General features: G+C 40.3%; 1 protein-coding gene across 1 annotated transcript; it reads left to right on the forward strand.

The window, feature by feature from the left end:
* Window positions 1–7,734: 7,734 nt before the first annotated feature.
* Window positions 7,735–15,250, forward strand: LOC130097302 (gastrula zinc finger protein XlCGF7.1-like). Its single transcript, XM_056264101.1, has 2 exons — window positions 7,735–7,744; window positions 14,458–15,250. The coding sequence occupies exons 1-2, from the start codon at window positions 7,735–7,737 to the stop codon at window positions 15,225–15,227; spliced, it is 780 nt and encodes a 259-aa protein (XP_056120076.1). The 3' UTR covers window positions 15,228–15,250.
* The last annotated feature ends 8,564 nt before the right edge of the window (window positions 15,251–23,814 follow it).

Raw genomic sequence — 23,814 nt, forward strand, 5'->3', positions numbered from 1 at the left:
TATTTTGGTTAGAACTAGCAGATAGCGCTGGTTATTTATAGATTAGCTAATCATGTATGCTAATGACTAATGGCATTATTGATCATCGTTCTGTAACATCAAAATAATATCATTATTTAACATCATCTTTACTGTAACATTACCTTTGTCTTTGTCGCGTTTTTCCTCCTCTTCTTCTCTTTTTTTCCTCCCCTGGGCACCAGATAATTTGGGACGCTTTGACATATTAACTTTTTTTGACGCAATAAAAACGAAAACCGAATGGCGGGTAAAAGAAGTCTGATTGGTGGAGGTGGTTTCCCATCCTCAGGGCCGTCGCCAGAACATATAGAATGGGGGGGCATTTCATTTTCATGGGGGGGCACAATTTTTATGGTCTACAAAACAGACTGTCACAAAAACAATAGCATCCTCTATTTAGTCTAATATAACTGAAATAGACCAAATTCTATATTTAAACAACACCAAAACACAAAATATTAAGTTTCTGATCATAGGCGGAGGGTGAACCAACAAAGAGCGCCTATTTTATTATCTTTAAAAAGCGATTATACAACTTTATCGCGATCTCACAAAGTTCCTGATCTATCAGTAAAGCTGATACACAATAATGCCTTATTTACATAGCCTAACTGCTTATTATAACGAGAGGATTTGCACGCGCGTATAATCCACTCACCGCTCAAAACACCGGAGTTTAGCCAATATTCTTTTATTACGGAGAAAACTGATCCTAGACCAGCATTTATGGACAGCTTTTCCCTCTAAAAGCAATCAGAAGTATATGGAAGCTTGTTTTTGCCCCGGAATAAAAAAAATTAAAAGATAATTGCGACTTTTTAACTCACAATTCTCACATGGATTTCTCTCAATTCAGAGTTTTTCTCACAATTCTGACTTTATAAAACGCAAATGTGACTGTATATCACTCAACTCGACTTTATAACTTGCCATTTTGATTTTATATCACGCAATTCTGAGAAAAATTACCTTTTTTTTACGTGAAAACATGCTGTTTTTAGCAGGCAAACGAATCAGAAAATTCAAAAAGCCCGCTTGGCCAGGGGAAGGTAAGCATTGCGCAGAGCCTTACACGCTCCGACTAATTTTCATATTTCTGAAGACAATGTGTTATTTAAAATTACAGAGATTAGTGCACCTGTGTGCTAAATGCTGCTGACGACATTTCGTTATGGAATACGTGGATACGTTTTTTTGCTCTCAATAGTAAGTTTGCTCAATGACCATATTTAGGGGGGCACGTTGTGTCATCTGGGGGGGCACGGCCCCCTAATGCCCCCCCTTGGCGACGGGCCTGCCCATCCTGCTTTGTGGCGCCTCATGTTTTGTTCTGCACCGTGAACTAAGTGTATATGTGTGATCCCTTCAACTCCCCCCCGGTCACGTTAAAGTAAGAATTTATTAGAAAAATTTGATCAAAAAAAAAAAAAAGAAAGTCAATGCCATGTAAATCCCATTATTGCTCCACTCGTTGCAGTGTTAATGAAGTACAATAAAAGCGGAAAGTTCCTTACGCGGCTCTGGCGCCCCCCCTAGGGTATAAGGCGCCGGCGCCCTTAGCATTTGCCTATACTGCCTGTGCCACGGGCCGGCCCTGGATGGCTCTGTACTTTTTAAATGCAGATTGGATAAAAACACAGTGATCACAGTTCACACCTGCAGTGAAGCCCCTCCCACAACAGTTCACCAATAAATACTGGGAATATTCCCATCATCCTACAAGAGAAGGACAAACTCCAGGAGTAGCAGCTGAAATCTGTGTGACTGTTAAAGATGGAGTTTATTAAAGAGGAGATTGAAGACATGAGTGATCCAGAACCATCCAGAATAAAACATGAAGATACTGAGGAACAAACAGGTTGGTGTTTATTCTTGATTCTTCATTGTTGACGCTTTGGTAGATGTGAATTAATAAGCAGTATATGGATGATAAATGATAGAGAAATACATTCAAAATATCATAACCTTGTATATAGCAGTTGTCAAACATATATTTACTATATTAAAAAGTGAATGACAGAACAAAAAGTGAAAGATCTGGGGCCGTATTCACAAAGAATTTTAAGGCTAAAAGTAGCTCCTAACTGGCGAATTTAGGAGCAACTCCTAAAAATAATGGGCGTGTCACTCCTAAATTTAGGACTCCTAATTTTTTTCACTAAGAGTAATTCATGAAGCATTTTAGCCCTAAAAGTAGCACCTAAGTCTGGGACAGCTTAAAAGAAGTCGAGAGGACTCCTAACTCACTAAGACCTATTCACAAAGGATCGTAGCGCATACCACCGCCTCTCGCAGTCGTCCGGGGTCCGCGACACAAGCGGGAATGCTGCATTGATCTGCAAACAAATCATCTCCCATTCTCACGCTTAGTTTTGCTTGATATCCCAGTGCCGAATTTCACTTTTATTATGTTTTTTTTTTTTTTTTTTTAGCACCAACTGGGCCAGCAGCAGTAACTGATCATGCGTCCAGTTGGGCTTTCTTTTACGTTTTGGCGACTTCATAATCCACTGTCATTCAACTATTACATTACTTCAATAAGAGCAACATTTCCTTGCTTTAAGTTGTCTATTTAGGCTAATAGGATGTCAATTAACCAAGCAAGTGTTAATGCAAGTGTTGTTTTTCATTATTAGGCAAGTGGAGGTTTTCATTAGGGTATTAGGCTACCTTGATTTAATTTATTTTAATTCACGACTTTTCTCTCTCTCTGCCTTTTTAGAATTACACTTCACTGGGGCCTGCACAAACATGTCATTATATATGCATTTCGATGACATTACTATTATTATTTTGTGTAGGACACAGACATATTTAGATGTCGTAATTCCATGATTTGTTGCGTCTGTGTCATGTTCCGCATGATGGCCCTGTCATCTAACAACCAATCACCGTGATCATTGTGAGGAAGCTCGTGCATGAGAAGTGACGTCATCCATAGCAACGATGACTCACTCTTAGTTTAGGAGTTGTCATTTTTCCTTACTAAGAGTAGGTCTGAAAGGCGCTGTGAATAACTTTTAAGAGAAAACTCCTAGCTAAAATATTTTAGTGCGATTTAGGAGTACTCCTAGTGGTAAGATAAAATTCTTTGTGAATACGGCCCCTGATCTCTGTTCCTTTCTGCTATTAAATAAGGGTTCACTTGAACTGATTCTAACTGTATTTCTGTGTATTTTAGACCAGGTGAGAGTGAAAGAGCAAAGACAAGAACTGAATGAAGTGGAGGAGGAACATCGTAACTTTACAATTCAAAGAACAAAAGCCAAAAAGACGCACACCTGCACTCAGTGTGGAAAGAGTTTTTCTTATGCATCAACTCTGTCATCATCTGCGCGTTCACTCTGGAAAAAAAAAACATTTAACTGTGATCAGTGTGGTAAAGATTTTATTTCATCAAATGTAAAAGATCACCTGAAAGTTCATTCAGATGAGAAGCCTTATGTGTGTTCTCTCTGTGAAAAGAGTTTTTCACGTCTATCCAGTTTTAAACAGCACCAGAAAACACATGATGAAGTGAGAGATCTTGTGTGTTGTGACTGTGGGAAGAGCTTTACTAGAGCTGAATGTCTGAAAGAGCACCAATGAATTCATACTGGAGAAAAACCTTACAAGTGCTCATAAACCTTACAAGAGTTTCATTCATTCTGGATCTCTGAAAATACATGCGCGAGTTCATACTGGAGAGAAGCCTTACGACTGTACTCAGTGTGAGAAGAGTTTCACACAGAAAGAACATTTTAACAGACACATGAGAATTCACACTGGAGAGAAACCGTATCCATGCACTCAGTGTGGACAACGTTTCACATCTTCATCAGGACTCAAATATCATCTGCACATTCACTCTGGAAAAAAAAACATTTAACTTTGATCAGTGTGGTTATGCGTGTTCTCTCTGTGGAAAGAGTTTTTCACGTCTGTCCAGTTTTAAACAGCACCAGAAAACACATAATGAAGTGAGAAATCATGTGTGCTGTGACTGTGGGAAGAGTTTTACTAGAGCTAGCAATCTGAAACGGCACCAACGAATTCATTCTGGAGAAAAACCTTACAAGTGCTCATATTTTGACAAGAGTTTCATTCGTTCTGGAAACCTGAAAATACATGAGCGAGTTCATACTGGAGAGAAGCCGTACGACTGTACTCAGTGTGAGAAGAGTTTCACCAAATCAAGTAATCTAGTGACTCATATTAGAAAGCATTGTTTTGTTAGATTCACATAAAGTAAATGTGTTGTTAGCTAACTAATAAACTATTGTTGATGTGAATGCAACAAAATTAGTTTTTTATACTTTGGAGAACAATAATATTATTGAAAATTATTTTGTTTGAACGCTTACTCAGAGAAATAAAAACTACCAAAATTAAAAGAGACTGGAAACAAATGTAGAAAAAGAACAACTATCAGTTATTGTTAATATATGAAACAATTCCCTGAATTTGATCAGGTTTTTTTTTTTTTTTTTTTTGTTAAAGGGATACTTTAGGATTTAGCATTAAGCTTTGTATTAGTAGAAAACTTGTATTATTTTCAAATTACCGTGCTTTCCACCCTCATATCCCCCTGAGACGAGAGATTTATGTATTTTTTGTTTGGGAAAAATCCTCCCGATGACGCAAAAATCGTCATTTTGCGTCATCGGAGGATTTTTTGGCCAGAGGCTAAATACTACAGCCAATATGTTCTCAACCTGCCCATAGAGGCTGGGATCTCACTCACAGAATGTACACATAGTGTCAGACATCTTTTTTTGGAAGCTAAGCTAGCAGGCTCTTGTTCTGTGGAGAAAGCTGAGTAGTAGGGGTTACCATCGACTTTTTCCCGGACATGTCCGGCCGTCGAGATCGTACAAAATGTCCGGGATTCAGCTCTTGCTTTCTGCAGTCGCCATTCATTGATTACATGCACACCGTTTGTTTCAATCTAACTGAATTCATTCCAATTGGTGAATCTGAATGTAGTGTTTACATGAACGCTAAACAAGTGATCGGTTGATGTGCGTTTTAACATTGCTAACAAAAATTCCCGCTCCTCCGTGAGAGATACGAGGCCGGTGCGTCTCACAGGTGTCGCTCATCAGTAATCACGCCACCGGCCTCGTGTCAAAACGCACATCAACCGATCACTCGTCCTGCTCGCCACAGTAAACATAATGAATGGCGACTGTAGAACGCAAAAGCCGAATCCCGGACATTTTGGGTGATCTCGAAATCCCGGGCAGACTCATCACGGAGACTCAATAGCCTAGACTTGTTGTTTAACTACTGCGCTCTGTTCCGGTAGGCGTGGCCTCCTAGGGCAGTGAAGCAAGTGCATTCTGGGAGTTGTTGTCTTACATCCACATAAGCCAAAAATACATTTTCTGGCTTTTCTCAGTCTAGAAAGCTCCAAATTCTAAAATAATTTCACATTTCTTCTACATGACCCATTTTAAATACACATACATCTTTCCAGAGGTGAAGTATCCCTTTAAATAAAGCCTGTTTTTACATAAACAGATGTACACTCACCTAAATGATTATTAGGAACACCTGTTCAATTTCTCATTAATGCAATTATCTAATCAACCAATCACATGACAGTTGCTTCAATGCATTTAGGGGTGTGGTCCTGGTCAAGACAATCTCCTGAACTCCAAACTGAATGTCAAAATGGGAAAGAAAGGTGATTTAAGCAATTTTGAGTGTGGCATGGTTGTTGGTGCCAGACGGGCCGGTCTGAGTATTTCACAATCTGCTCAGTTACTGGGATTTTCACGCACAACCAATATCCAGGGTTTACAAAGAATGGTGTGAAAAGGGAAAAAACATCCAGTATGCGGCAGTCCTGTGGGCGAAAATGCCTTGTTGATGCTAGAGGTCAGAGGAGAATGGGCCGACTGATTCGATAGAAGAGCAACTTTGACTGAAATAACCACTCGTTACAACCGAGGTATGCAGCAAAGCATTTGTGAAGCCACAACACGCACAACCTTGAGGCGGATGGGCTACAACAGCAGAAGACCCCACCGGGTACCACTCATCTCCACTACAAATAGGAAAAAGACTGGAAAAATTTTGCCTGGTCTGATGAGTCTCGGTTTCTGTTGTGACATGCAGATGGTAGAGTCAGAATTTGGCGTAAACAGAATGAGAACATGGGACCATCATGCCTTGTTACCACTGTGCAGGCTGGTGGTGGTAGTTTAATGGTGTGGGGGATGTTTTCTTGGCACACTTTAGGCCCCTTAGTGCCAATTGGGCATCGTTTTAAATGCCACGGCCTACCTGAGCATTGTTTCTGACCATGTCCATCCCTTTATGGGCACCATGTGCCCATCCTCTGATGGCTACTTCCAGCAGGATAATGCACCATGTCACAAAGCTCGAATCATTTCAAATTGGTTTCTTGAACATCACAATGAGTTCACTGTACTAAAATGGCCCCCACAGTCACCAGATCTTAACCCAATAGAGCATCTTTGGGATGTGGTGGAACAGGAGCTTCGTGCCCTGGATGTGCATCCCACAAATCTCCATCAACTGCAAGATGCTATCCTATCAATATGGGCCAACTTTTCTAAAGAATGCTTTCAGCACCTTGATGAATCAATGCCACGTAGAATTAAGGCAGTTCTGAAGGCGAAAGGGGGTCAAACACAGTATTAGTTTGGTATGTGTATGATGTGCACAGTATGGTGTTCCTAATAATCCTTTAGGTGAGTGTATGTACAATATTGCAACAAATAAAATTGAAATTTCACTGACAATGTGTGATGTTGTGAGTAAAAGGTTTCTACAGATTCAATAATTAAAATAAACAGATTCAGATAAAGCAAACGTATAGTGAAATAAACTTTAATTCTGTGACGTTAGTTTTGTGGAAGTTGTTTTTAAGTTGTAACTTTCTGACTTTTAGCTGTCAGTTTAAGGCAGTTCTTTGTCTCTAGTAAAACAATAAAAACGTCCTGTGGCCTGTTTCACAAAGCTGGTTTCATTTGCTAACAGGTAAAGTTTGAGATTAGTTTGAGCAAACTCTGGCTTTTTCGGGCTCAAGAAAGTGGATTGGTTTTTAGTTGTGTTCATCACCATGGTAACTTACACTACACGGCTAAGCTGTTCTGGAGCAGGTTTTATTCTGGGTTAGAGATCGCAGACCAAAACTGGACCAATCAGTGCAGTGACATGTATCTGAATCAATAAAGCCACTCACTCCAAATCAAAAGCAGTTTAGCCACTCTTATCTCTCACTCCAAATCAAAGCAGTTTACAGTGTGAAACAAATCAAATTCCTTTTTCCAAATTTAATTTTCTTTGCTGCTAATTATTTATTATATCCGAATCCACTTTTGCTAGTTTACCAACGGGAATAATGATCGGCGCACCCGGCGCAATTAATTCTCTTAATTAATGTGTGTGTGTGTGCTTGAGGTTAAAGCGAGACCATCTACGGGACAAGCCGGATTCCAACCTATCTTTATGTCCACAATAATAGTCTATTACATTGTAATCCTTTTATTTTTAATATTTGGCATGTTTGTGTGCTGTTGCGTGTCCCTGTGTGTTCAATAAGCAGAGTGTACGCACGTGTTGGACCCGACTATAGGCGCATATTACTAAAACATTCTTAAAATAGCTAAAAAAAATTATTTCAGTTGCCTTAAAATAGCAACGCTCTTCGTTTTCTGACCCGCGGCCCAGGGATGCATATGCATTTGCTTTTTAAACAACATGGCGATGGGTGTGAAAATGATAACTGTGTCAGGCTGAAACGAACAAAAAACACGCGCATCTCGTCTGGCGCTGCATTGCACCGGGAGAATGATAGGCCTTAGTCTTAGAGTTGAACCTTGACTAACTGGGGCCCAGGTCAGGAAGCAGACAGACTGGCTAAACCGACCGTCTGTCTCACGTCACTGAAGTCAGATAAATCCCATCACATGGAGACTCTTTCACCTAGATATTATCACATAGAGACTGGGTCTGTCCCCGAAATAGTAAACCCTAAAAACTTCCAAACCCATTTAAGGGTAAAAATTAACAGCACAATGTCATTTGATTCCAGTATTAGAAGTTACAAAATGACCTTATTTGATATTTTAGCAAGATCCCTAAAATGCCCGTTTTACCCCACAAATGCCGCCGTCACCTTTCCTTGCAGGCCCTGCTCCACCACAAAAGCTCTGAAGCAAATGCACAGAAATCAAATATCAGAAGAGTGCTGTAATAGCTCTGTTAGATTAAACCCTTCCCAGTTTAATCTAATGCAGTACATGTCCTTATAGATTTAGAATAGAAGAGAAAGCGTTAGTATTAATGGATCAAGTGTTGCCGAAAAAGATGCATCTTCAGCCGTTTCTGGAAAATGGCCACGGATTCAGCAGCTCTGGTTGAGTTAGGCAGGTCATTCCACCAGCAGGGAACAGACCAGGTGAAGGTCTGAGAAAGAGATGTTGTGCCTCTTTGAGATGGCATCACAAGACGATGTTCACTTGCAGAGCGCAATATTCTGGATGGCACTTAAGTCTGAAGTAATGAGTTTAGGTAAAAGGGAGCAGAGCCAGTGGTTGTTCTCTAGGGCAAACGTCAGTGACTTGAATTTGATGAGAGCTGAAAATGGCAACCAGTGCAATTTTGTGATGAGAGGAGTGACTTGTGCTCTCTTCGGCTCGTTAAAGACCACTCTGGCTGCAGCATTCTGGATCAGTTGCAGAGGTTTGACAGAGCAAACTGGAAGAACAGTCAGGAGAGCATTACAATAGTCCAGTTTGGATAGAACAAGCGTTAGGACAAGAAGTTGTGTAACATGTTCGATAGGAAGGGCCCGATCCTCCTAATATTGTTTAAGGCAAATCTGCAGGACTGGGCAGTTCTAGCAATGTGGTCTGTAAAGTTCAATTGATCATCAACTACAACTCCAAGGTTCCTGGCTGACCTTGATGGAGTTATGGATGACGAGCCTAGCTGAATGGAGAAGTTGTGATGAAGTGTTGGGTTGGCCGGGACCACAAGTAGCTCTGTCTTCGCAAGGTTTAGTTGAAGGTGTGTGGTCCTTCATCCAGCAAGGAATGTCTGTCAGGCAGGCTGAGATACGAGCATCTACTGTCAGATCATCAGGCTGGAATGAGAGGTAGAGTTGTGTGTCATCAGCATAGCAGTGATAGGAAAAGCCATGTCTCTGAATCATAGATCCTAGTGATGTCATGTAGATGGAGAAGAGAAGTGGTCCAAGCACTGAGCCCTGAGGCACCCCAGTAGCTAGATGTTGGGTCTTAAGGTCCTTGCACACTGAGTCCGAAATTTTCGCACGTTAAAAAATAAATATGACCTCATGTTTTGTCAATCACGCTTACACACTGCCTCTGAAACTTTCGTCCGTCATAAAAAATGTTTGGATCGGGTTCGATTTTCTGCGTTTTTCGCATCCGTAGCAAGCATTTTGAATAGTGTTTTGACAGTTCAGAGCCACCAAATCACGAATACGAAAAAACGCATACGAAAATTTCTGACTCAATGTGCAACCTTTAGACACCTCACCCCTTCACGACACCCTAAAGGACCTACCTGAGAGGTAAGACTTGAACCATTGGAGTGCGCTTCCCGAGATGCCCTTCGTCTTTAGGTTTGACAGGAGGAACTGGTGGTTAACTGTGTCAAACAAAGAAGACCGATCTAGCAGGATGAGGATAAACCCAATTCAGAAATAATAAATACATAACATCAATTGCTCAAAGATGACTCTAAGAGTAAGAAATGCATTCCTGATAAAAACACACAGTGGTGTGTGAGTGTGTTCTGACGGGAAAACAGTGACAAAGCACCGCATGGGGGTTTTCTGGTTACAGATTCCCCAAAGACTGCTCTGCCACTTACCCTTATATACCTAGTCAAGTCAAGTCAAGTCACATTTATTTATATAGCGCTTTTCACAATACAGATTGCATCAAAGCAGCTTCACAGTGATAACATGAAAGTAGTACAACACAGTTCAATAATATTGTTGAATATTAAATATCCCCAACTAAGCAAGCCAAAAGCAAGGCGACAGTGGCAAGGAACCAAAACTCCATCAGATTGGATGGAGAAAAAAACCTTGGGAGAACCCAGGCTAGTCAGGGGCCAGTTCTCCTCTGGCTAACAATCATAGGGTTTTAAAGAAGCTTTACAGTAAGTGCATATCAGAGAGTACCTGGAAAAAATACATTTAGTTAATCATGTAATATTTAGGGGATAACATATCGCCGGCGTTGAGTCGTCTCTTCGCAGGCGTTGAGTCGTCTCTTCACAGGCGTTGGTCTTCTCATCACAGGCGTTGAGGCATCCGAAATCCCCGTGAGAGGCAGGATACCAAACTGGAGCCTACGAACGCCATTTTTCTCGGGACAAGCGTCCCGAGATAACAGCAGAAAGGCAGATGGGAAATAATTAGCATAGCTGATGTTCATAATGATTTCCATTACACGGGAGTAGGTGTTAGAAAACCATAATCTCACAACTCTCCGCAACCCAAACCCTCCGCAACCCAACCGCAACCATACGGACCGACCCGTTTGTCTATAAGGCTGTCGAGCCCCACTGGTGCGTTAAGCAGTTTCAGTGGCAAACGGTTCCGTATGGCATAGCAGAGGACTAAAAGGTAAGCATTATGTGAATGCTTGACTAAAGAGACACGTCTTTAGTCTAGTTTTAAACTGTGTCAGCGAGTCAGAGCATCGGACCGTATCGGGAAGGCTATTCCAGAGTTTTGGAGCTAAATGCGAGAATGCCCTCCCTCCTTTCGTGGACTTCGATATCCTAGGAATGACCAGAAGCCTTGAATTTAGTGATCTTAGAGAACGCGGTGGATTGTAGGGTGAAAGAAGGTCCGTTAAGTACATAGGAGCTAAACCATTAAGGGCTTTATAGGTCAGTAGTAGTACTTTGTAATTGATACGGAACTTAATAGGTAACCAGTGCAGAGATGATAAAATCGGTGTTATATGATCATATTTTCTTGATCTAGTAAGAACTCTAGCGGCTGCATTTTGCACTAACTGTAGCTTGTTTATTGAGGATGCAGGACAACCAGCTAATAAAGCATTACAGTAATCTAGTCTCGAGGTCATGAATGCATGAACTAACTTTTCTGCATCAGAAACAGATAGCATGTTACGTAATTTAGCAATGTTTCTAAGGTGGAAAAAGGCTGTTCTTGTAACAGATGAAATATGATTTTCGAAAGACAAGTTGCGGTCTAGTATAACACCCAGGTCTTTTACTGTAGTGGAAAAAGTAACAGGGCATCCTTCTATATTAAAGTCGTATTGTAAGAGGTTTTGTGTGTAGTTTTTTGGACCAATAAGTAATACCTCCGTTTTATCTGAATTTAATAGCAGGAAATTACGCGTCATCCAGCATTTTATATCTTTGAGACATTCTGTCAATTTAGATGAGGTAATGTTTTCATCTGGTCGTACCTAGACCAGAACAAAAGGGTAACACCTGGTTTCGGGGGAGAGGAGAGGATTATCAGATATCTTGAAGAGACACCACCCAAAGAGAAGAACAGGATTCTCCTAAGTGTTCAGTCTTTCTCAAAATTCCAATGACTGCAATGAAATTTAGACCATTTTACCAATCGCACTGAGACATTTAAAATGGTTCCAAACCTGGAAAGGAATAGATTCACCAAATACATCATTTGTGATGTATAGACATGACTTGAATCAGGGGGAAAGGAAGGGAGGAGGGAGAGGGGATGCAGATATAAGGAAGGAGAAAAGTTTGGACAAGACAATGTCCTGTGCTCATTCACACCTAAATTCACACCAAATCAGCCACCACGTGCACACACCATATATGTAAGTTGTGTCAGCACACACAGCACACTGTGAAGCACACCACAGAATAAAAGCAGCTAGCCTCCCCTGTTCCACACTGAGTCCTCACTTTCTTTTCTGGAGAGGAAGGAAAAAAGACACATTAACTAAAGAAAACTACCTAAATAATTCAAAGAAGAAAGTCAAAATTAAAAGTTACAGACACTGTGTTTATAGCACTCAGGACCCCGGACGACACTGCATACAGCAAGAGAAAATATATATATCCATGTATCCAGATATATATGTCCGGTTATATATATATAACCAGAGAGTAAATGAGGCAAGAAGCATACACACTTTACAAGAAAATAATAATACATTGCCAAACAAAACAATAAATATAAAAATGCCCATAAGCAAAACAAATATATAGAAATGCCCGTAAGCAAAACAAAAGCAAAGAAAAGCCGGTAAGCAAAACCGCAGCGGTGTTACATGTGACTAGCTTTCATAACGCACACACGGCAAGGTCTCTCCCTCTCTTCCGTGCGCGCGCTACACGGTTTGGAACACAGTAGGCCTATGTTCTGTCTCGCATGCGCGTTAGATTCCGGGAGATTTGAACTAATTTCAGGGAGCTGCTATCAATAGAGACTTGGGATGTCTGCGTACCATATAATTCCCACAAGTGCATACAATTCGACACAACTACACAAGCATTTTTTAACCTTTTTAACCGAACGTTAAAGTTACTCTGTCAACAGCCTATTGTCTAAATTACCGAGCTAACAGAGCTACGTAAACAGAGCGAACATGAGAGCAGCCGACTGCAGACGTCAATAATGCAGCGTAATGGAATAATCTCCCGATCAAACTCCGCTTCCCGAAAGTTATAAACTGCCTCCGGAACCCAGTTAAGGTAAAAAAAATCTATTATACAAAAATAGTGATGCAGTTAAGTGTTTTTTCGCTCAGCCGAGCCCTCTCTGTTGCTGTGTCTGTGGAGCAGCTTGTGTCAGTCACCTCTTCCTGAACGTCACTCACTCACTTTAACTCACTCATCCGTGCATGCACTGCGGTCTCGTGAGGAAACGCAGCTTTTTGATATAAAGTTTTTCTTGTTCCCGAATACAAATATTTTTTTTAAGTAATAGTTCGGAATAACTATTCGTAAAAAACACGTTATTTGTACCTTTCCGAATACTGTATTCGGGTTCGGCTCCACCCCTAATATATATATATATTAGGGGTGTAACGGTTCACAAAATTCACGGTTTGGTTCGATACGATACACTTGTGTCACGGTTCGGGACGGTTAATTCGGTACGTTTTCAATACAGCAAAAAGAAAGAAATGCCAGAGAAATTTCCTTGATTTCATTTTTTTAATTATATTTTAATTAAAACTAACATCATAGATTATGATATTTTTTTACTTTGAGCAATGATGGAGCTATAGGCTACTTGACTTTTCTTAGGAGCATATAAAACAAAACAGCTCCTTGGACAGATTGAAATGTAATGTTGTAGTAGTTAAACAAAGGTTTATTTTAGTTCAGATTAACATTTGAGGGCAGCAATTGTATTCATAATGTCAAAATAAAACCTACGTAATGTTACTTGAAAGCATTATAGTCTACTATTCCTGCCAAACCTCCATGGTTACAGTTAGTAGTGTTACTACAGTAAACCCATGGTGAATGTTGCTGATCTGTGGACACTGAATAGTTCATTCATGGCACAATGTTTCTCCTGGTTTCCACTGACTGTTTGAACGGAGAAATGTGAATGTTTCTCACTAGATCTCGCAGCGATGTTATTACTTCAGACCACAAAAATATGATATTTGATAAACAGATCTCACTTGTTTTTATTAAATCAGGGTTCACTTGAAAATTCACATTTATCCTCCTTAAACTCATTCTAACAACTTAATATGTTTTAATGTTTCAGACCCGATGGAAGTGAAAGAGCAAAGACAAGAACTGAAGTTAAAGGTGATGATGCTGTAGTTTGTTTCAGCCTGTTGACACCAATAAAACGATTTAATGTGCCAATTTACAGAAGATCTCAGACATCACCATAATGAATGAGCTGAAAACATGGAACTTTTGGAGACAAAGAGGTTTTTCAGCTGCTCAGTTTAACATGATGGCCCTGTACTTTTTAAATGCAGATTGGATAAAAACACAGTGATCACAGTTCACACCTGCAGTGAAGCCCCTCCCACAACAATTCACCAATAAATACTGGGAAAATTCCCATCATCCTACAAGAGAAGGACAAACTCCAGGAGTAGCAGCTGAAATCTGTGTGACTGTTAAAGATGGAGTTTATTAAAGAGGAGATTGAAGACATGAGTGATCCAGAACCATCCAGAATAAAACATGAAGATACTGAGGAACAAATAGGTTGGTGTCCATTCTTGATTCTTCATTGTTGACGCTTTGGTAGAAGTCAATTAATAAGCAGTATATGGATGATAAATGTTCGAGAAATACATCCAAATGATCATAAACTTGTATATAGCAGTTGGCAAACATAGAACAAAAAAAGTTGACAGAAAAAAAATTAAAGATCTGATCTCTGTTGCTCTCTGCTATTAAACAAGGGTTCACTTGAACTGATTCTAACTGTATTTCTGTGTATTTTAGACCAGGTGAGAGTGAAAGAGCAAAGACAAGAACTGAATGAAGTGGAGGACGAACATCGTAACTTTACAATTCAAAGAACAAAAGTCAAAAAGACGCACACCTGCACTCAGTGTGGAAAGAGTTTCACACAGAAAGGAGCCCTTAACAGACACATGATAATTCACACTGGAGAGAAACCGTTTACATGCACTCAGTGTGGAAAGAGTTTCTCACGGAAAGGAAACCTTAACACACACATGAGAATTCACACTGGAGAGAAACCGTATACATGCACTCAGTGTGGAGAGAGTTTTACTCAAGCATCAACTCTCAGTGTTCATCTGCTCATTCACTCTGGAGAAAAACCATTTAACTGTGATCAGTGTGGTAAAGATTTTATTTCATCATCAAATCTAAAAAAACACTTGAAAGTTCATTCAGATGAGAGGCCTTATGTGTGCTCTCTCTGTGGAAAGAGTTTTTCACAACTGGACAGTTTTAAACAGCACCAGAAAACACATAATGAAGTGAGAGATCATGTGTGTTGTGACTGTGGGAAGAGCTTTACTACATCTGAATATCTGAAACTGCACCAAAGAATTCATGCTGGAGAAAAACCTTACAAGTGCTCATATTGTGACAAGAGTTTCACTCAGTCTACACACCTGAAATCACACGAGCGAGTTCATACTGGAGAGAAGCCGTACTACTGTACTCAGTGTGAGAAGAGTTTCAGACATTCAAATAGTTTAGTGAATCATATTAGAACGCATTGTTCTGTGTCACAGTGAGTAAATGTTTTGTTAGATTCACATAAAGTAAATGTGTTGTTAGTTATTAACTAATAAACTAGTGTTGCTGTGAAATGCCACAAGAACAAAAAAAAGCCGTACGACTGCACTCAGTGTGAGTTTAATATATATAAAAAAGCCTTCTAACTCACATGAAGATATGTCGAAATCGTCACAATGAGAAACATTTCATTTTCATGTCAAATACATTCAAGTAAATGGTGTGAGATGAACAAAATATGGAGTTGCTTCGAAAAGAGTGGGTCATGGAGTTTGCATTCAAAGAAACAACAACAAACATAACATTCTATAATTTTATGATTTTATGATGCAAAGGCTTTTATTTTGAAAGACTGGCATGAAAGCTATTGAGACTTCTGTCAGACTCCATATGTTTCATTAGTTCATGTTAGTATTGTGTATTTACTGTTGCTTCCGTTTCCCCAAAATGCCACTTCACATAATTTCACTATGGTTATTTTGTACATTTTATTTTTGGTGGCTCTACCAACTTTTTTGTATTAACAAAAAACTACATGATCTGTAACGCCCGTTTCACACATACTCCATTTGCGGTGCGTATTTTTTTCCGTACCCATGTTAACAGGTTGCTTTCACACTGCACGCGGATGCAGTCCGTCGATCCGTTCCAGTTGCAGTGCGTATACAGCAGTGCAGCGATCGTTTCCGCACCGAGTCTATTTTTGCTGCTGCAAACGCTGAATTAAAGTGACCGCACACGGTTCGTGGTCAAAATGAACACAGATTGACCTGAAAATGTAGTAATTTCACAATAAATGCATTGTCAATAAAATGTAGTAATCTCACCATACATGTATTTAATTAAATACTATTTTTTTTCACAGTCATCTTTTTACTTTAAGTCTGACCGGGGTTAAGCAAGGAACACTACAATTTACCTCAACAAGGACATAATGAACGACACTCGTCTCATTCGTGGAGGTGGAAAAAACAAGTTCTTTGTGACATGCAAGATTTATTGTACATTCATTAAGTACATGGTTAAATATTTGACCACTTGCTTGAGCAACTTAATATAGAAGTAATGCATGGAACTATAGGCCTACGTTGTTTAAATTGTGTTTAAACATGCATACGTCCATTCAAGTTTGTATATGTGCACAAAGAGAATCGCAATGCTGACAAAACTTTTTTTTTTAATAAAAGTTGCTGCATAACTTCTGGATTTGAAATAAAAATAGTGAGTATGTGTTTGTGGTACAGCCACGGATCAGTTACGCACTGCAAACGCAGCATATGTGAAAGCACCAGACATAGGGACTTGGTGACTTGGACTCGAGTCGACTCGAGTCGCTATTTTTAGGACTTGTGACTTGACTTGACATAAAATGAAATACTTGAGACTTGACTCGGACTTGGAAGTTAAAGACTCGGGACTTGACTTGACTTGAGACACGATGACTTGAATGACTTGAGTGTTAATCACATCATGTTTTCAGTTTTAATATAAAATATCGGGTGGAAAGACTGTAATTCTTACTGTCGTCGATCGATTTTCGAAAGCGGCTCGCTTTGTCCCTCTTCCAAAGCTTCCCTCCGCCAAGGAGACCGCCCAAATTGTTGTCGATCACATTTTTAAGATCCACGGTCTTCCTAAGAATATCGTATCCGATAGAGGTCCACAGTTCGCTTCCCTGTTTTGGAAAGAGTTCTGTCGCCTCATCGGAGCCACGGTCAGCCTTTCCTCGGGTTTTCACCCCCAGACCAATGGACAAGCTGAACGCGCTAATCAGACCATTGGCCGAATTCTGCGAAGCCTCGCCTACCGCAACCCTGCCTCCTGGTCTGAGCAACTTCCATGGGCAGAGTACGCGTTCAATTCCGCTCCCTCGTCCGCCACCGGCCTATCTCCTTTCCAGAGCTGTTTAGGGTACCAACCCTCTCTCTTTCCTTCCTCGAGTCCTGAATCTAACGTTCCATCTGTAAATGCATTTATCCAACGCTGCAAACGAACCTGGAGGACGGTGAGATCCGCTGAGAAGTCTCGCTCCATCACCCGTCGGTCCGCTAACAGACGTCGTATCAAGAGTCCCCGTTATGTCATTGGTCAAAGAGTGTGGCTTTCCACCGCCAATCTTCCTCTCCAGTATCCGTCTCGTAAACTGGCCCTCAAATTTATTGGGCCCTATGGCATAATTCAGGTCCTTAGCCTCTGTGAGGCTCAGATTGCCATCCAATCTCCGCCGTGTTCACCCCGTGTTTCATGTCTCTTCTCTCAAGCCTGTTGTTCGCCAACCCCCCCCACCCCCCCCCCGCCCAGTTAACCCTCCGGTTCGTGTCGAGGGTTCCCCAGTCTACCGGGTCCGTAAGATCCTTGATGTCCGTCCTCGTGGTCGTGGCCATCAGTTTTTGGTCGACTGGGAGGGTTATGGTATTGAGGAGAGAAGCTGGATTCCCCCCCGGGATGTCCTGGACCGCTCGCTCATCGACGATTTCTTTTGCTCTCGTCAGTCTTCCTCTTTGAGTGCGCCAGGGGGCGCACTTTGAGGAGGGGGTACTGTCATGATCCTGGTTCCCTTTTCGTGTTTTATTGGTCTCTGTCTCCCTCTTCTGATCATTCTCTGTATCTGTTCCCTTTTGTTCGCTCTCACTCTTCATTTACTACTTATCTTCCCCAGCTGATTCTCATCCTCTCATTATCGCACCTGTTCTCTATCCTCTATCATTAGTTACTCTCTATTTCTAGTCTCTCGTGTTTCACTCTAGTTTTGTCGGATTATTGTTGACCGTCACGTTCGTTACCGCTATTGAACTCTTGTTATTTGTTATGTCCCGTCTAGTCCAGTTGTCTGTTATCCACCTGTAACTTTTCCAGATCAGCGGTTACCTGTGTTGAGTCCAGAAGAGGTTTGAGGGATCTGCGCTTCTCCAGTTCTCCTTTGCTCACCCTTTTCCAGTCCACAAGACCTGCTGCGTGCGCTTCTCTGTTTCTTCAAGAATATTTTGAGACAATTTCTGTTGACCGGCCGTTGCGGCTCTGCCTTGTTTTCATCAAAGACTGTTAACCTGCTTTTCGTCTCCTGAAGTTTCCTCACGCAGCAGCTTCGTGACAGTTCACAACCCTTCCCTTCCCCTAAACACGGGTAACATCAAGTACTTAGGTATATCAATTTCCCACAGGCTGTCAGAGCTATACAACCTAAATTATTCCCCACTCCTCAAGAAAATAGAAGATGATTATAAACGATGGAACAAGCTCCCACTCACACTTATAGGCCGTATCGCAACAATCAAGATACCCAGATCAATTACCTGTTTTCAATGATTCCAATTACCCCGACGGACTATTGGTTCAAAAAACTAGATTCCCTTACCACCCACTTCTATTGGAAAAATAAAAAAACCAAGGATAGCACTTCAAAACACAAAACACTTAGGAGGCCTGGAAGCACCAAATTTCATGCACTATTATCTGGCGAACCAACTGCAGTATCTATATAAATGGACTCAACAACAGACACATTCCAACCCATGGCTTGATCTTGAGCAATTCTTGTGCTCCCCCAATTCAATCGCAGACCTCCCCTTTTTACCACAGTCAATCAAAAAACTGGACTTCTATCATAACATCACAATAGCAACAACTCTGGCAGCCTGATGGAAAACCAACAAAATCACCAAATCACTCACCATGTAGGTACACCCCCATCTGGCACAACCCTGACTTTCGTCTTCACAATGAACCGATTTATTTCCGCAAATGGCAACAAAATGGCATCACCCACCTTCACCACGTATTTGAAAATCACAAATATATGCCTTTCACCTCAATTATCCAGAAATTCGGGATCGAATTTCGTGAAACTGCGGCAGAACCTTTAGAAATAGCCAGTTCTATCCTTAGCTCGGTTAGATCTCCCCGTAGTGCAGGGATCAGTTGAGAGGGTAAAATGATCCACAGGCTTTGGCGGCATATCTGGCCTGGAGGTGTCTTCATTGACGACATCCCTAACGTCCTCATCTTCCCCCAGGTCTTCCTCATCGCCATCTCCTTGACCTCTCATGTACCTGGCTGGAAGTGCTTTCGACCATATGTCCAATGTCTATAAAGGTAAATATAGTGCAAAATGTGAGAGCTTGTAGAATACGATGTGAGAACTTTCAGAACAAAAAAATTAAAAGGTAACTTATATTGTGAAAGGTAAATATAGGAGGCGCTAGCACCGGCGGTACCATCTGAGATGCTAGTGTTACCATCTCCACAGTTATCTCCGGCTTCGTCAGACTCAGCGCTGCTAGTGATCGCAATTCCTGTGATGTTCTCACAAAAATCTAGTGATGTTCTCACAAAAAAACTTTCGATCCCTGGAACATTTTGAATTGTAGCTAAACGTCTAGCGTCCTTGTCTTTCTTTAACTTTCTTTTTGCAAAACCACTCAATTGACGTCTGTCCATTTTGGATTTAGATTCATTTTCTGTAGCCGTTAAAAAAATGACAAATTTGCGCGTACTTATTGTGGACCAACTCAACTCTGACAGATTGGGGAGGGAGGGGTGGAGTGATAGTTGTCATGTAATCTTTATTTATTTATAATCTATAATTATTATTATTGTTAAATTAGTGTTCATAAACGACTTATGTATGGTCTTTCAAGAATTTCAAGTTAATAATATAACAATTTACGAAAAATATTTTTAAAGCTTGTGTCATGTGGTGCCCCCCTAGTGGTTGTGAATGGTTGGTGCCCCTGGGCACTGGCCAAAGTGCCCTTATGGATAATCCGGCTCTGTCCGGTCTCACCCTTAATTCTTACATTAACTGATTTGTTAAACACATTTGAATTATAAATAAAACGTAATATAATGTGGTAACCTCCTACTGTAATGCTTTCCTTCTATCAGTTTTGCTATTTGGCTCGTTATCTCTAGGCCTACACTCAATGAACAACATCTCAACACTAAATTAAAGGCCTGTCTCATATAGACGCCTGTCTCAAATACAAGCTGGTGCAGTTCGGCGATTTGGGAAAATAAAAGCTATTATTTGAAGTTTTACGGTAATAACAAAATATTGCTCCAAGGTTAACTTCACTCCTATTATAGTGGCAGGAAAAAATGGGTTCTTACTCGTCACAGAAGTCAGTCAAAAATCCGTAAACAAATGTGAGTTTGATCAAACACAAAAATACGAAAATATACTATATTTGTGTTGGATCCTGTATCCTATGATATTAAACCTGTATCTTGTGTTACCTGAATCGTTTAAACACAAGTTTCATCCATAAATGAGAGACGAGACTGTGAGAAAACTGTTTCTCCCTTATTTCCTTTGTGCGAACCATGCAGTTCAAGTTCAATCTTCTGTCATAAGTGTGTGTAATCAATAAAGAAACAGAACATAAATTACATAAAAAACAGGAAATTATACTGAAATATTTAATCACAGTGTAACAACAATCAGATGGTCAGCTCTGGTCATTTGATTAAATTAACTGGATTCTAATTTAGTAAACACCCCTCCACTCTTCGTGGACGGTGACACAAAGGAATGGTGTTTTGACTTGATTAAATCATTGGCTCGGATTTCGCCACGCAGCGTTTTTCTCTAATGAATAAACAAAGGAATGCCCTGTTTACGACATGTGACCAAAAGGACATCGAGATGACATCTCACGAACAAGGCCTTGTTCAATTGGATGGTCAACCATTATGCCGATGTTCAACTAATCAATTTAAACAATACGCAAACCCATAAAACTCCCTGGAGGGGGAGTGAGCCGCCAAACTCTAACTGAACCCTGATACACACACACACATACACGGACTTCACGTTAAACTTAGAATATGAGCCATTACCAATTGTATACGATATATTCCTGTATGTTTGTGTGTTTCCCAGTCCATAGTAGTCTAGCTATGATCTCCTAGTGTATCAGCGAACCTCTTAAGGGCTTATAGTTATGTATTAAGATGTATCTTTGTATTCCTATTATGTGTACATGTTTTGTTTGGCAGTGATGGGAATAACGGCGTTATAAATAACGCCGTTACTAACGGCATTACTTTTTCCAGTAACGAGTAATCTAATTGATTACTCTTCTCATCTTAATAACGCCGTTCCCGTTACTGCCAAAAAATGCGGCGCGTTACTATAACTGATGAAGCTGGGGTTTTTTTTTTTTCATCAGACCAACTAGATCTCTGAGCGAGAGGCAAATACTTTTTTTACTGTTCTTCCTTGGTTAGTGGGCAGAGCACGAGACAAGCGCATAAATGCTGACGATTGGCTGAGGTAGAGTAAAATGTCATTGTAAGCCAATCAGAGGTAGAGTTGGGCGGGTGTTCGAAAGCACGCATAGTAGGCATTCGGCACTTTTGACTCAGCTCACTGAAAAGAGCCGGCTCTTTTGGCTCACAAACGGCTCTTTAAATGACTTTGACTATAATATTTAATTATTTTTTTTTACATAATTATTTAATTTCTATAGGCTAAATTTGTAAAAATAGAGTCGGCTCTTCAGATATGCGAGCCAGCTCCCAAAGTTCACCTAAAAGAGCCGGCTCTTAGAGTCGCCTCATTCGCGAATCGCGAACGACCCATCAAAAGCTCATTCGCGAACGAGTCGACCCATCATCACTAACGGCTAACGCTCATGAATTGCGAACGACCCATCATAACGCATAGTCGGACAGGACAGGACAGGACACACAATGAACAACACAAGCAAGCCAGTCAGTCAACGAGAGACAGGTATGGCGACGAGCTTAATTTAAGCTTAATTTAATTTTGCCCAGTTGTGGCCTGTTGAGGGGCAATAAAAGTTCCAAAACATCTATTGTGTTATTTGCATTGATCCACTATATAAACATAATATCTACATGGCATTTGATTGGAGGCTAGTCTCACTTTGTCCCACAGCAACAATTTTTTTTTTTTAGATGTGTGTACAATGTTTCATGTTTCTGTTAATAATGTATTGTATTAAGTGTCTATTTCATTATAATATTCAGATTTATCATAAATAATTGAACATGCACATGTATTGTAAGTTCCGTTAAAGAGGGGTAGAGGTGGGGTCACATTTGAGCATTTAAAATTTAATTTTACTTGAAAGTAACGCAATAGTTACTTTCTTAAGTAACTAGTTACTTTTAAAATTTGTAACTGAGTAACTAATTTAGTTACTTTTTGGAAGTAGTAACTAGTAACTGTAACTAATTACTTTTTAAAAGTAACTTGCCCAACACTGTTGTTTGGTACCGTTTTAATTCTCTCGGTCCAATTGATTTGGTCAGATACAGAAGATTACAGTAAAGTGTATGATTCTATGCGCACCAGCTTTTTGGGACAGGAAGGAGCAATACAGAAGATTACAGTAAAGTGTATGCGCACCAGCTTTTTGGGACAGGAAGGACCAATTCTGACACTGTCATAAAATCGAGCTTTGACAAGACAAAGGGTGTTACGTCTGTGTCGTATTTTGGTTGTGTTTTCTTTCCCCCCCTCCCCTTTTCTTTTGTTCTCTGCTGTCCTTATTCTTAGGTCGCATGATTGGTGGGTTCGTATTTATCATGATTAACCAACGTGACGTCATCCCCCTAAAGAACCAATCCGAACTCACCCTCTCCATATAAAGACCTGGAAGTGACGAGCAGAGAGGAGGAGGCGTGTTTTTTCTCGTGTCACTGTGTTGTTGTTCGCTGTTAGCCTCCTCGATTGTTTTTTCTTTTATTTCTCTAAGTTTGTATTATTTGATTTATTTTGGTGCGTGACTTTGTCGTACGACATCGATCTTCCCAGACACAATGAGAAGGGATAGTTAGTCTGTCACGTGATCTACATAATGCAACACGTTAGAGTTTGAGTTTGTTTATATACATCAGGTAAGGAGCGGATGCTACCTCATGTATTTATGTTTGTTATTTAGTGTAGTTTAGTCGGTGATTCGTTGCCGGAAAATTGTTTATTTTCGTGTATTTCTTTGATAGTTTAGGAATATCAAAGGGGTTAAGATTAGAGGGTTTTGTTATGTTTATTTCTTTGCTTTAGCACCGCTCATTGTCCCTTTCTCCTGTGTTTTATGTTTTGTCTCTTCATTTGTGTATATTCTGTAAATATTTATTTCTTCACTTTCAAACTGTAAAACTATTGGGTTACTATTGCGACCTACTAAAAAGCACTCAACGAAATCTGTCTCTGTCTGATTCATCTCAACACAAGTTGTTATCAGTAGCTGAACCTATTTTCTTTTTTTTGTTATTTATTTAACTAAATTTAATACTTCTATGTTACTTTCCCTATTAGTTCTAGACCTAGTAATGGGGAGACGTAACATAATTGGGGGCTCGTCGTTTGTTACTGTTTATTAAATAATTGTGTTGTTTTGAACATGGCAGAGATTCAGTGTGAATGGTAGTGAACTTGTGGAGTATATCTTTCCTTTTTGTGAGGCATGTTAGTTCGAGTTGTTAATACTAAGCGTGCTCATGGCGTTTAATTTGCAGGGTTTCCTTGATTATCCCTCATTAGATGCTATCGAAAAGTGTAGGAAAGATGAGTTGTTGACAATAGCTAACCACTTCCAGATTTCTATTCCAAAGCAA

This window comes from Rhinichthys klamathensis, unplaced genomic scaffold, assembly GCF_029890125.1.
Source record: "Rhinichthys klamathensis goyatoka isolate OS25496 unplaced genomic scaffold, OSU_Roscu_1.1 h1tg000216l_1, whole genome shotgun sequence".
NCBI classification, from domain to species: domain Eukaryota; kingdom Metazoa; phylum Chordata; class Actinopteri; order Cypriniformes; family Leuciscidae; genus Rhinichthys; species Rhinichthys klamathensis.